At 51.9% G+C, this 15,223-nt stretch overlaps 1 protein-coding gene across 1 annotated transcript; it reads right to left on the reverse strand.

Annotated features, from left to right (window-relative positions):
* Positions 1–1,890: 1,890 nt before the first annotated feature.
* LOC136787731 (olfactory receptor 14J1-like) lies at positions 1,891–14,654 on the reverse strand. Its single transcript, XM_066985048.1, has 2 exons — positions 13,741–14,654; positions 1,891–2,209 (listed from the first exon to the last, which is right to left on the reverse strand). The coding sequence occupies exons 1-2, from the start codon at positions 14,652–14,654 to the stop codon at positions 1,891–1,893; spliced, it is 1,233 nt and encodes a 410-aa protein (XP_066841149.1).
* Between the last annotated feature and the right edge of the window lie 569 nt (positions 14,655–15,223).

Below are 15,223 nucleotides of genomic sequence, written 5' to 3' on the forward strand. Positions count from 1 at the left end.
CGCCTTTCCAGGGATGGAGGTGAGGCAGACCGGGCTGTAGTTGCCTGGGGCCTCCTTCTTGCCCTTTTTGAAGACCAGCATGACATGAGCTTTCTTCCAGTCTTCAGGCACCTCTCCTGTTCTCCAAGACCTTTCAAAGGTGATGGAGAGTGGGCCAGCAGTAACATCCGCCAGCTCCCTCAGCACTCATGGATGTGTCCCATCGGGGTCCATGGACTTGTGGGTGTCACGTTTGCCTAAGAGATCTCTGAGCTGATCCTCTTCAACCGAGGGAAAGTCCTCGTTTCTCCAGAGTTCCTCCCTTGTCTCTAAGGTTAGAGATTCCAGAGGGCTGGTCTTAGCAGTGAAGGCTGAAGCAATGAAGGCATTCAGTAATTCTGCCTTCCCTTTGTCCTTTGTCACCAGGGCACCCACCTCATTAAGCAGTGGGCGCACATTTTCCTTTGTCTTCCTTCTGTAACAGATGTGTTTGAAACAGCCCTTTTTGTTGTCCTTGACACCCCTTGCAAGATTTAACTCCAAATGGGCCTTGGACTTCCCTGTCGCTTCCCTGCATCCTCGGACAAGGTCCCTATATTCTTCCCGAGTGGCTTGTCCCCTTTTCCACATTATGTATGCTTCCTTCTTCCATTTCAGTCACTCCAGGACCTCCTTGATCATCCAAGCAGGTCTCCTGCCTCCTTTGCCTGACTTTTTGCTCACAGGAATACACAGCTCTTGAGCTTGGAGGACTTGGAGGTCAGTGCGCTATTGCTGCCGGTGCACCGTTGTGGCAGCCATCGGCACCTGCTCTGCTTTGGCTCTCAGCAACCCCACAACAGAAGGGTCCTGTGCGAGACCAGGCAAGGTAGACAACTATTTGACGTTCTCTCTATTCAAGGCAGTTATGCCAACAGCCCTCTGGTGCCCTTTTGCTTAGTTGTTTACCCTTGGAACAAGCCAGAAACACAGTCTGGAGGCATGTCGTTAGGGTTACCCAATGATGTTCACGTTACTCACGAGCTATCATGACTGGCCCCAAAGAAAGTAGGGGAAGGTGCCCTGCCTTGTGCCCTCCACCAAGTGGATTCATGAGTGTCATACCAGTAGCACCTCAAATAGTATTTATTGGTGCAGATTTAGGGAAAGCATCACAAGCCCATATTTGCTTTCCTAGTGGTAACTTAGAAGTTTCTTGCAACATGTAGTTGCTTTACAGGTAGGGATTTGTAGCAATTTGTAATAATGATGTTCATGAAAACAGAGCAACGAAGTGTCCGTGTCCTTGTGTACTATGGAATCCTACCAACTTCCTGCTGCGATCCATGGGCGGGCTGACCCTCCTAGGTCCTGAGCATCGTTACTGTGATGCCCTTGGAGTGGTCCTCAGAGCTGCAGGAGCAACCACAGAGCTGGGGCTTGGGGACAGCCCTTTGCTGCAGAGAACAGACCCAACCACAGGGGCTGGACCCTTCAGATGCCCCAGTGCCATGAAACTGGCTTTTTTTCTGCACAAGTCTGCTGCTCCCTCACACACAGCCAGGCTTGTGGCTCATCTCCCTGTGGAGGAGGATGAGGCATAGCACTGCAGGTGCACGAGTAAGGGAGAAATACTCCACCTGTGGGAGGGCACGGCTGGCGGGGAGGTGGCACAGGACAGGCACTGGCCTCTTTCTCCTATTCCCCACCCAGGGAGCCTGGAGACCGCAGGTCAGTGTCCGTACTGCCCACAGGTGCCTGCAGTCCTGTATCATCAGGATCCATCTTCTCTCCTTCTGTATGTTACATTTTTACTTTTTTCTCACAGTTTGGGGCCAGCATTGGTGGACCTGGTACCTGGCACTGCAAGGCTGTGTCTCACACCGTGGGTTTTTTTGGTGAGTTTTTCCCATTGCAGCAGCAGAGCAGCAGCTAATTGCTTCTGGAAGACAACTGAAACAGCTTCTTCAGTGCATGCTTAAGCTCCTGGTTCCTCGTGCTGTAGATGAGCGGGTCCACTGCTGGAGGCACCACCGAGTACAGAAATGACAACACCAGGTCCCTGGATGGGGAGGAGATGGAGGGGGGCTTCAGGTAGGCAAACACGATAGTGCTTACAAACAGGGAGACCACGGCCATGTGGGGGAGGCACGTGGAAAAGGCTTTGTGCAGGCCCTGCTCAGAGGGGATCTTCCGCACGGCCCTGAAGATCTGCACATAGGACAGCGCAATGAAAACAAAGAACCAATACCTACACAGAAGCCGATTGCAGTAAGCACAAGTTCCCTGAGGTAGGCGTCTGAGCAGGAGAGCTTGAGGATCTGGGGGATTTCACAGAAGAACTGGTCCACAGCATTGCCTTGGCAGAGGGGCAGGGAAAATGTAGTGGCCGTGTGCAGGACAGCATTGAGAAAGCCACTGCCCCAGGCAGCTGCTGCCATCTGGGCACAAGCTCTGCTGCCCACGAGGCTTCCGTAGTGCAGGGGCTTGCAGATGGCAACGTAGCGGTCATAGGACATGACCGTGAGAACATAAAATTCTGCTGTAATCAAGAAGACAAATAGAAAAACCTGTGCAGCACACCCTTGATAGGAGATGGCCCTAGTGTCCCAGAGGACATTGGCCATAGCTTTGGGGAGAGTGGTGGAGATGGATTCCAGGTCGAGGAGGTCGAGGTTGAGAAGGAAGAAGTACATGGGGGTGTGGAGGCGGTGGTCGCAGGCTACGGCGGTGAGGATGAGGCCGTTGCCCAGGAGGGCAGCCAGGTAGATGCCCAGGAAGAGCCCGAAGTGCAGGAGCTGCAGCTCCCGCGTGTCTGCGAATGCCAGCAGGAGGAACTCAGTGATGGAGCTGCTGTTGGACATCTGCTAATTCTGGTCATGAGGCCCTGTACAAGGAGGAGAAAGGCAGTGAGAATGTACCACAGGCATATCAGAGGAAAACTCTTTCCATTTTCTCATTTAAAATCACCAAAAATTGCCCATTTCTAGGCAGATATTTTGAAGGTCTCTTTCATTGATTTTGCCTGAGAGTGTCCCTGGGAGCAGGGGACTCATCTGTGGGCAATGCAAGAATCAGTCCTGCACTACAGCCAGAGGTAGTAGCATGGTAGTAACATGGTAGTAACATGGTAGGAACATGGGGTAGTCTCAGATTCACTTTACTGCTGATATCAGAGATTTCCCCAGTTTTGCTCCTAGTTCACCTAACTGCAGAGCAGAGGTGTGAAGATTTAGTTATATAATTATTTGTTTTCTATTTTTGTTTTTTACCTGCCCCACCACACCTGAGGAATGATTCTAAGGCACAAATCCTCGGCGTTCTGCTGCACTCCAAGCAAAACCTTTTGGATCCTCAGAGGCAAAGAGACTGTCCCTTAGTGCAGAGCGTCCCACAGAGACGACAGCCAGTCTGTCCATCAGTGCTGGTCTCAGCTGTGCTGGCATCTCTTCGACTGCAGGACAATTGCACTAAGGAGGTTCTCCTGAGAAGAGCTTGAACACTGCTGAGAACAGAGGAATCCAGGCTCCAAGTGCCCATCTCCAGACCCCTCACCCTGTCCCCGTACTCCCCTTCCCCCAAGCACCCCGAGGGGTCACTCCATCGGCACATGAAACCCCCATCCCCAGGCAGCCTGGAAACAAGACCAGCAGCAGCACGGCCAGGTGGAGAAGCCAAGAGGAATGGCAGCATGCTGCTGCCAGGGGAGGCAAGGCCAGGGAGGGACAGACGGACACTCAGCACACCCTCTGGGCTGCAGCTCTGCATGCAGAGGAGGCAGCTCCTGCTCATTGCAAACGATCTGTGCTCCCCTCAAGCCCGCAGACACCTCCCAAAGGCAGGGCACTGGACATTGGAGAGTTTGCGGCTCCCAAAGATCAGCTAGGATAAAGCCTGAGAGGACCACAATGATGATGTTGGAGCAGTCTGTGGGCTGAGGTGTGGGAAGGGACTTTATGAAGTTCATTGATGGCATATTGGTCCCTCACTGCAATGCTCTAGGAGTCTCAGTCTCCTGCAAAATCCTGACAGCTCATTACCATGAAACCTGCCTCCCCTCCACTGCAGGATTCTTCAGGCACCGAGTGCAGAAAAAGTCTTGCCTTTCTGGTAGTCCCTGCCTTGGTCTTTCTCTTGAAAATTGCAACCATAAATGCCATTCTCTACAGCATCTTCTACTCCTAGCTGGAGAAACAGAGAGACCCATCCCGACAGATGCTATCAGGCATCAGATATGCCAGCTGTAGAAGACCCCTCTGGCAACCCCACCTGCATGGCCCTGCAGCCAGAGACTCACGGTGCCAAGAGCCTGCAGATCTGTCCTGCCACACGCTGCCCTCTGTTGTTGGCTCCTCACTGCCTCCAAGCCCTCTCTCCTTCTCTCCTCTCCCTGTGCCACCTGCGGTCAGAGCCCCCAGCCCTGCTGCGCTGTGCACAGGAGCTGCTCCTGGGCACAGCTGTCTCTCTGCACCACGGCCCTCTTGCCACGAGCTCTCTCTGTCCCACGAGCCCGGCCCAGCTCAGCACCGGACGCCCAGCCCAAGGCATTGGCATCCCCACTCGGGGGGCTTTCGTGAAGAGCCCACGAAGCTCAGGCACTGAGAGACAATTGAAGACATCTCTCAAGGAGTCCAAGTCAGAGGCAAGTTTCCTGCAGTGTCCCCCTGAGGGCCAGCACTGACACAGCCTCCCTTGGAGCTCGTTAGAGCAGAGCATTGGAGGCAGTGAGGACAAGGAGACAAAGGCAATGTGAAGGTGACACTGATGTGTAGGAAAAATGGATGTGTTTCACCAAGCACAAGGGCCAGGCCTTGACCGCCAGCCCCTGGGAAGGGAGATCCTTTCCCTTCACACACTGCTCAGGGCTCTTTGTGGGGCAGGAGGAGATGGGGATGTGCATGGCCAAGTGCAGGAGCATGGTACGAGCCCTGCCTGGTTCATGGCTGGGGGCAAGGAGGCAATGAGGCCCTGGTGCTTTACCGATAAGCTGTCTCCTCCTATGCCTCAGTGGCAGAGACAACAGCCAGAGCCATGGACACAAAGACCTGGGTCCTGTTGGGACTCTCAGCCTTGCTACAGCTCTTGCTGCTCTCCACACCAGGCTGTCCTAGGGACTCCCAGACCTGCACATCTTTGCCTGCTGGCTCTACACCCTTATTTGTGTGGTATCTCACCAGTTCTGAGCTGAGTCTGATAACTCAGATTTTTTGGTGGCCATGCTCCTCGTACGGCAGCTCTGTAGGAAGCTGGCCCGGTTCCTGGTGAGCAGGCACCACTGCTCGTATGGCATCCCTCGTGGGGGATATTCACAAGTCTATGGAGCTAGATGGGATCCCCCTCTTGGTACTGAGGGAGCTGGCAGAAGTGCTCACCAAGCCGCTTTCCATCATTTATCAGCAGTCCTGGCTATCAGGGGTGTTCCCAGTCAACTGGTGACAAGGAAATATGATGCCCGCCTACAAAATGGCTGGAAGGAGGATCTGGGGAACCTCAGGGCTGTCAGTCTGGCCAGTGACGGGGAAGTTCATGGAGCAGATTATCTTGAGTACCATCATGCAACACTTAGAAGACAACCAGGTGATCAGGCGCAGTCAGGAGGGCTTTATCAAAGTCAGGTCCTACTTGAGAAGTCCAAACTCCTTCTGTGACAAAGTGATGCACTCAGTGGATGAAGTAATGGCCGTGGATGTGGTTTATCTAGACCTCAGTAAGGATTCTGAAACTGTTTCCTACAGCGTTCTCCCAGAGGAACTGGCTGCTCGAGGCTTGGATGGGTATCTGCTTCCTTGGATTAAAAAGTGTCTGGGTTGCTGGGCCCAAAGAGTTGTGGGACATGGAGCTAAATGGAGTTGGAGACCGTTCTCTAGTGGTGACCCCCAGGGCTCAGTTCTGGGGCCAGTTCCCTTGAATATTTTCATCAGCGATCTGGACAAGGGGATTAAGTGCACCCTCAGTAAGTTTGCAGGGAACACCCAGTTAGAAGCGACTGTTGGTGTGCTCGACAGTAGCTTGGCTCTCCGGAGGGTCCTAGATAGGCTGGACTCATGGGCCAAGGCCAAATCTATGAAGTTCAACAAGGCCAAGTGCTGGGTCCTGCACCTGGGGCAAGTCCTGGTTCCAGTTAGGAGAGAGTTAATTTTCCTCATAGTAGCTGGTAGGGTGCTATGTTTTGGATTAGGCTGAGAAGAGCGCTGATAACATGCTGATGTTTTAGTTGTTGCAGAGCAGTGCTTACACCAGGCCAAGGACTTTTCAGCTTCTCGCTCTGTCCTGCCAGCGAGCAGGCTGGGGGTGCAGCAGGAGGTGGGAGGGGACAGACCCAGGACAGCTGACCCAAACTGGCCAAAGGGGTATTCCATACCATCTGACGTCATGCTAAACAATATATAGGGGTGGCTGGCCGGGGTGGGGGGCCGGCTGCTCGGGGATAGGCTGGGCATCAGTCAGCGGGTGGTGAGCAATTGCATTGTGCATCACTTGTTTCTTACACATTATTATTATTAATACTATTATCATTATCACTATTATTATTATTGTTATTATTATATTCCTGTCTTAATAAACTGTCTTTACCTCAACTCACCGGCTTCACTTTCCCGTTTCTCTCCCCCATCCCAGAGAGGGAGCGGGGAGGGTGAACGAACGGCTGTGTGGTGTTTAGCTGCCAGCCGGGTTAAACCACAACAGCCCTTTTGGCGCCCAACGTGGGGCTCGAAGAGTTGAGATATCGACAAGTTTGTCCAGAGTGTGTTAAACTAGAATTGGTATAAGTATTGGACCTGCTTAATAGTTGCTAGTCACGATGTTGATTGCCTTAATCTCCAGTCTGCTGTGCCTGTTTTCCAAATTGAGTTTTATGGTGCGTTACTTTCTGTATGTGCTCCCTGTTGCACTGTTTATCCTTTCCGGGCCCTGGTTTAAGATTGTTATGGTACTGTGCGGTGTAACAATGGCTTATGAAATGATGAAATATCTGGTCATGACTCTAACCTGGTATTTGTACTCAGCACTGATGTCGACTCTATACTTTGGAAACCATATCTTGGAAACTATTAGCAATTACACCTATTGCCTGTTTTCGTTAGGGAGCCAATCTGTGAAGGGGACAGGGGAAGACATGTTTCCCTCCCTGTTCACTCTCCCTTTCTCCTTCACCACCCTCTTATCCCCCGAGCTAGTTACGGTGGTTCTCCGAGATGTTGAATATCCTTGGGATACTCAGACCAGCCTGCTCTTGTTGTTATGTCTCCTGAATGCGCTTCAGGTTTTGTTGAGGGTTAAACAACTACTTAGGAATCTCATCCGGAGATCTGTCTTGAGGCGGGATAGTTGCGAGTGGCAGGGAGTGTGGGAGGATATGGGCAGGTTTCTAGAGCAGTGGGCACCTCCAGTGTTTTGGACATTCACCCCGGAACAACTGCAAAATCCTAAAAAGCTGGCAGAATGCTTGAAAAGAAGGTGTCATGACTCTGGCAGTTCCAAAGTGACACAAATCACTGTAGCGTGCTGGGGTCTGGCTTGTGCCTATCGAGCTGCAATTGATGCTACTAGCAACCTAGCTCCAGCTCCTGCAGCCGCTCCTGCTCCTGCAGCCATTCCAGTTCCAGCTCCTGCAGCCGCTCCAGCTCCTGCAGCCGTTCCAGCTCCAGCTCCTGCAGCCACTCCAGCTCCTGCAGCTGCTCCAGCTCCAGCTCCTGCAGCCACTCCAGCTCCTGCAGCCGCTCCAGCTCCAGCTCCCGCAGCCACTCCAGCCCCTGCAGCCGCTCCAGTTCCAGCCCCTGCAGCAGCTCCAGCTCCTGCAGCTGCTCCCACTCCTGTGTCTGGGTCAGAGAAACGAGCTGTAGCAGTGCAAGTTGACCCCGCAGAGGGTATTCCAACCCCTGTGGCAGACCCTGTGGCTGGGTTAGAGAAACGAGCTGTAGCAGTGCAAGTTGCCCCTGTAGGCAAGGTGAAAAAATGGTATAGAGGCTCAGGTCGTTTAGAACGCAGACAGTCTTCTGCTAAGTCTGGGCATAGTGAAGACGAGGCTGGGCCATCAAAGGTGCAGGAGACTGAAGATGAGGATGAGGATGTCGAAAAATCAACAGTAACTACCCGGACTCTATACCAGCGTGAGCTACGAGATGTGCGAAAAGATTATGGTCGCTGTATAGGTGAGCAGCTTGTCACCTGGCTGCTCCGGTGCTGGGACACCGGAGCCAATTATGTGGAATTAGAGGGCAAGGAAGCCAGGCGGCTGGGATCCCTTGCTAGAGACGCATGCATTGACAAAGCAATTGGAGATGGAGCACGATCTCGCAGCCTCTGGAGGCGTCTCCTGTCAGCTGTGAAGGAAAGGTATCCCTTCAAGGAAGAACTTGTATGTCTACCAGGCAAGTGGACCACCATGGAGAAGGGAATTCAGTACCTGAGGGAATTGGCCGTACGGGAAGTAATTTATAAGGCCCTAGACGACGTACAAACATCCGCAGATCCAGATACAGTCCGGTGTACACTACCCATGTGGCGGAAGTTTGTACAGAGTGCACCATCATCATATGCCAGCTCATTGGCAATACTAGCCTGGAAAGCGGAGGAGACTCCCACAGTGAATGAAGTGACTAAAATACTCCGGCAGTACGAAGGAAATCTCTCCTCTTCCCTAAAGGCCTGTGTCTCAGCTGTGGAGAAACTCTCTGAAGAGGTCCACCAACTTAAGGAGAATTTATCTTCCCCTCCACCTGAACGAACCAGTGTCCACCAGCTAAAAGAGAATGCTTTGGAGAAACTCTCTGAAAAGATCCACCAACTTGAAGAAAGATTATCTTCCCCTTCACCTCAACAAACCAGTGTCCACCAGCTAAAAGAGAATACTTTGGAGAAACTTTCTGAAAAGATCCACCAACTTGAAGAGAGATTATTTTCCTCCCCACCTGTACAAACCAGTGTCTCAACTATTAGGGGTAAACGTTCATCTATGCAAGGAAGACAATATGGTGGGCACACACACCGCGCCACCCTGTGGTTTTACCTACGTGACCATGGAGAGGACATGAGAAAATGGGATGGAAAATCTACTGCGACCCTAGAGGCACGGGTACGTGAATTGCAAAAGAAAACAATTGGGAAAAAGGGGTTCTCTGAAAAGTTTGCGGCTCCAACTTCCAGCAGGCAGTCCTTTAAACACAGAAACGAAGATTCTGACCAGGACTAGAGGGGCCCTGCCTCCAGCCAGGGGGAGGAAAGGGACAATCGAGTTGATTGGACTGTGTGGATTCGATGGCCTGGCACGTCAGACGCACAGAAGTATAAGGCTTTAGTAGACACCGGTGCACAATGTACTCTAATGCCATCAAGCTATAAAGGGGCAGAGCCCATCTGTATTTATGGTGTGACGGGGGGATCCCAGCAGTTAACTGTATTGGAGGCTGAAGTGAGTCTAACCGGGAATGAGTGGCAAAAGCACCGTATTGTGACTGGCCCAGATGCTCCGTGCATCCTTGGCATAGACTATCTTAGAAGAGGATATTTCAAGGACCCAAAAGGGTTCCGCTGGGCTTTTGGCATAGCTGCCTTGGAGACAGAGGACATTAAACAGTTGTCTACCTTGCCTGGTCTCTCAGAGGACCCTTCTGTTGTGGGGTTGCGGACGGTTGAAGAACAGCAAGTGCCGATCGCTACCACAACTGTGCACCGGCGGCAATATCGCACCAACCGAGACTCCCTGAGTCCCATCCATAAGCTAATTAGTCAACTGGAGAGCCAAGGAGTGATCAGCAAGACTCATTCACCTTTTAATAGTCCCATATGGCCAGTGCGAAAGTCTAATGGTGAGTGGAGACTAACAGTGGACTATCGTGGCCTGAACGAAGTCACGCCACCACTGAGTGCTGCAGTGCCGGACATGCTAGAACTCCAGTATGAACTGGAATCAAAGGCAGCCAAGTGGTATGCCACAATTGATATCGCTAATGCATTTTTCTCCATCCCTCTAGCAGCACAGTGCAGGCCACAGTTTGCTTTCACTTGGAGGGGAGTCCAATATACTTGGAATTGGCTGCCCCAGGGGTGGAAACACAGCCCTACCATTTGCCATGGACTGATCCAGTCTGCGCTGGAGCAGGGGGAAGCTCCTGAACACCTGCAGTACATCGATGACATCATTGTGTGGGGTGACACAGCAGAAGAAGTTTTCGAGAAAGGGAAGAAAATAGTCCAAATCCTTCTGAAGGCCAGTTTTGCCATAAAACAGAATAAAGTTAAAGGACCTGCACGAGAGATCCAGGTTTTAGGAATAAAATGGCAAGATGGACGTCGTCAAATCCCAATGGATGTGATCAACAAGATAACAGCTATGTCTCCACCAACTAGCAAAAAAGAAACACAAACTTTCCTAGGTGTCGTGGGGTTTTGGAGAATGCATATTCCAAATTACAGTCTGATTGTAAACCCGCTCTACCAAGTAACCCGTAAGAAGAATGCTTCTGAATGGGGCCCTGAGCAACGACAAGCCTTTGAACAAATTAAGCAGGAAATAGTTCATGCAGTAGCCCTCGGGCCAGTCCGAACAGGACCAGATGTAAAGAATGTGCTCTACACCGCAGCCGGGGAGAATTGTCCCACCTGGAGCCTCTGGCAGAAAGAACCTGGGGAAACTCGAGGTCGACCCCTGGGGTTTTGGAGTCGGGGATACAGAGGATCTGAGGCCCGCTATACTCCAACTGAAAAGGAGATATTGGCAGCATACGAAGGAGTTCAATCTGCTTCGGAAGTGGTCGGTACTGAAGCGCAGCTCCTCCTGGCACCCCGACTGCCAGTACTAGGCTGGATGTTCAAAGGAAGGGTCCCCTCTACACATCATGCAACTGATGCTACATGGAGCAAGTGGGTTGCACTGATTACTCAGCGGGCTCGAATAGGAAACCCCAGTCGCCCAGGAATCTTGGAGGTGATTATGGACTGGCCAGAAGGCAAATACTTTGGGATATCATCAGAGGAGGAGGTGGTTCGTGCTGAAGAAGCCCCGCTGTACAACAAGCTACCGGAAAAAGAGAAGAAATATGCCTTGTTCACTGACGGGTCCTGTCGTATTGTGGGAAAGCATCGGAGATGGAAAGCTGCTGTATGGAGTCCTACACGACGAGTTGCAGAAGCTGCTGAGGGAGAAGGTGAATCGAGTCAGTTTGCAGAAGTGAAAGCCATTCAGCTGGCTTTAGATATTGCTGAACGAGAAAAGTGGCCAGTTCTCTATCTCTATACTGATTCATGGATGGTAGCAAATGCCCTGTGGGGGTGGTTACAGCAATGGAAGCAGAACAACTGGCAGCGCAGGGGCAAACCTATCTGGGCTGCGGCATTGTGGCAAGATATTGCTGCCCGGGTAGAGAACCTGGTTGTAAAGGTACGCCATGTAGATGCTCATGTGCCCAAGAATCGGGCTACTGAAGAACATCAAAACAACCAGCAGGTGGATCAGGCTGCTAAGATTGAAGTGGCTCAGGTGGACCTGGACTGGCAACATAAAGGTGAATTATTTATAGCCCGATGGGCCCAGGACACCAGGCCATCAAGGTAGAGATGCAACATACAGATGGGCTCGTGATCGAGGGGTGGACCTGACCATGGACACTATAGCACAGGTTATTCATGATTGTGAAACATGTGCTGCAATCAAGCAAGCCAAACGGTCCAAGCCTCTTTGGTATGGAGGACGATGGCTGAAATATAAATATGGAGAGGCCTGGCAGATTGATTACATCACACTCCCTCAAACCCGCAACGGCAAGCGCCACGTACTTAACAATGGTGGAAGCAACCACCGGATGGCTGGAAACATATCCGGTGCCCCATGCCACCGCCCGGAACACTATCCTGGGCCTTGAAAAGCAAGTCCTATGGCGACATGGCACCCCAGAGAGAATTGAGTCAGACAACGGGACTCATTTCCGAAACAACCTTATAGACACTTGGGCCAAAGAACATGGTATTGAGTGGGTGTATCACATCCCCTATCATGCACCAGCCTCTGGAAAAGTTGAACGATACAATGGACTGTTGAAGACTACACTGAAAGCAATGGGTGCTGGGACATTCAAAAATTGGGATACACATTTGGCAAAGGCCACCTGGTTAGTCAATTCCAGGGGATCTGCCAACTGAGCTGGACCTGCCCAATCAAACCTGTTACGCACTGTAGAAGGGGATAAAGTTCCTGTAGTGCACGTAAGAAACATGCTGGGAAAAACAGTCTGGGCTACTCCTGCCTCAGGAAAAGGCAAACCCATTCGTGGAATTGCTTTTGCTCAGGGACCTGGATGCACTTGGTGGGTAATGCAAAAGAATGGGGAGGTCCGGTGTGTACCTCAAGGGGATTTGATACTGGGTGAGAATAGCCCATGAGTTGAATTGTAGTATGCTAATTATAATATAATAATGTATGTCATCACTACCATGATTGCTATATATCATAGATGAAAATGGTGATTAATTAGAATGTATTGGACAGAGTGTAACCTGAGCATGACATAAATGGTATGGAATAAGGGGTGGATATCTGTCCTGGTTCCAGTTAGGACAGAGTTAATTTTCCCTCATAGTAGCTGGTAGGGTGCTCTGTTTTGGATTAGGATGAGAAGAGCGCTGATAACATGCTGATGTTTTAATTGTTGCAGAGCAGTGTTTCCACCAGGCCAAGGACTTTTCGGCTTCTCGCTCTGTCCTGCCAGCGAGCAGGGTGGGGGTGCAGCAGGAGCTGGGAGGGGGCAGACCCAGGACAGCTGACCCCAACTGGCCAAAGGGGTATTCCATACCATCTGACGTCATGCTAAACAATATATAGGGGTGGCTGGCCGGGGTGGGGGGCCGGCTGCTCGGGGATAGGCTGGGCATCGGTCAGCGGGTGGTGAGCAATTGCATTGTGCATCACTTGTTTTCTTACACATTATTATTAATAATACTATTATCATTATCACTATTATTATTATTATTGTTATTATTATATTCCTGTCTTAATAAACTGTCTTTATCTCAACTCACCGGCTTCACTTTCCCGTTTCTCTCCCCCATCCCAGAGAGGGAGGGGGGAGGGTGAGCGAACAGCTGTGTGGTGTTTACCTGCCGGCCGGGTTAAACCACAACACTAGCACAGCCCCAGCCCCTCGCAAGGCACCGCAGCTGCTGGCACAAAGGCGGCTCTGGGCCTCCCCAGCAGCCCCCGCGCTGGGGCCAGCCACGGCTCAGGAGATGGAGGGCCGTGAAGCTGCAGGAGCCCTGCTCTCCTGCCTGGGACATCCCCAGCACAGAGTGCCTGTGCCCCGCAGGGCCAGCCCCACTCCCTAGCCCAGCACAAGAGGCCTGGCCCAGGCACTGAGCAGCTCCAGATTCCTCTCCAGGACGCCATTTGCCATCAGACCCAGCACCACTGGGACAGTTCCAGGCAGATAATTCAAAGGCCAGTTGTTGTTTGCTGGGCCATAGGCAAGCAAGAAGGCACCTCCCAGTCCAGCCCTTGGTCCTTCACTGATCACTCTGGGGTTCTGATCCATTGTGAGGCCCAGAAAAGCAACGGGTCTGTTCAGGAAGCAGCTCCTTGGGTGTATTCCTGAAACCAGGTTTGCAAGAGGCATGCAGAGACATTGAAGAGATGCCAATGTAGGGATAACAGGACTGTCACCAACATACATGAGATCTCAGGGCTTATCCAAATACAAGAAGCACAATGTGGAAGCAAAAGAGAGCAGCAGTGAAAAGGCCACGTCCTGCTGCTGGCCATGGCCATGGCTCCAGGGAAGCGGCAGCCCCGACCCGAAGAGTTTCTTCACTGCCTCCTTGAGGTCCTGGTTCCTCATGCTGTAGATGAGGGGGTTCACTGCTGGAGGCACCACCGAGTACAGAAATGATACCACCATGTCCAAGGATGGGGAGGAGATGGATGGGGGCTCCAGGTGGGCAAACACAGCAGTGCTGACAAACAGGGAGACCACGGCCAGGTGAGGGAGGCACGTGGAAAAGGCTTTGTGCCGGCCCTGCTCAGAGGGCATCCTCAGCACGGCCCTGAAGATCTGCACATAGGACAGCACAATGAAAACAAAACAGCCAAATGCTAAACATGCACTAACCACCAGAAGTCTAAGTTCCTTTAGGAAGTCTGAACCTGAGCAGGAGAGCTTGAGGATCTGGGGGATTTCACAGAAGAACTGGTTCACAGCATTGCCTTGGCAGAGGGGCAGGGAAAACGTAGTGGCCGTGTGCAGGACAGCATTGAGAAAGCCACTGCTCCAGGCAGCTGCTGCCATCTGGGCACAAGCTCTGCTGCCCACGAGGCTCCCGTAGTGCAGGGGCTTGCAGATGGCAGCGTAGCGGTCATAGGACATGACAGTAAGAGTAAAATATTCTGCTGATATAAAGAAGAGAAAGAAAAAGACCTGTGCAGCACATCCTTGGTAGAAGATGGCCCTGGTGTCCCAGAGGACATTGGCCATGGCTTTGGGCAGAGTGGTGGAGATGCAGCCCAGGTCGAGGAGGGCGAGGTTGAGGAGGAAGAAGTACATGGGGGTGTGGAGGCGGTGGTCGCTGGCTACGGCGGTGAGGATGAGGCCGTTGCCCAGGAGGGCAGCCAGGTAGATGCCCAGGAAGAGCCCGAAGTGCAGGAGCTGCAGCTCGCGCGTGTCTGCAAATGCCAGCAGGAGGAACTCGCTCACAGATCTGCTGTTGGCCATTTCCTGAATTTGGACACTGCTGTCTGTTGAAGAGGAAAAGGCAGAAAAAGGTTAGAACAGACTTATCTCAGGAAAACCTATTGCAAGTCTTAGAGCACCCCCACCCAAGCCTCTCTCTTTGCAGGAGAACCTTTCTGCATCTCCCCTGCTTGAGCTGCAGCTCGTGCTGGCTGAGGGTGGTACTGGGAGCAGGGGCTGCTGTGGGATCAAAGAGGAGTCCTTCCTGCTGTGCAGCAGGAGGGAAGCAGGAACATGGGGGAAACTCAACTCCATTTGACTAGTCGGTTCCTGCAAACAAGTCATCTGAACGCAGAGCTGAGCTGTAGGGATTTTGTTTGCTTTATTTTATCCCAGTAGGCCCTGTAATGCTTAGGATAGGTATTGGATGGTTGAATGCCCTCACATTTCCTGGACACTCCTGCTGATATTTTATGGGAGTGTCCATTATGAAGACCGAGAAGAGCCCTTCTGTCCACCAGTCCTGTTCTCAGCTGCCTTGTTTCACCCCTCTCTGAGCTGCGCTATCATAAGATTGAGGTGTTTCCCTGAGAAGAAAGAGGAGAATTCTG

This window comes from Anser cygnoides, chromosome 30 (genome assembly GCF_040182565.1).
Source record: "Anser cygnoides isolate HZ-2024a breed goose chromosome 30, Taihu_goose_T2T_genome, whole genome shotgun sequence".
NCBI classification, from domain to species: domain Eukaryota; kingdom Metazoa; phylum Chordata; class Aves; order Anseriformes; family Anatidae; genus Anser; species Anser cygnoides.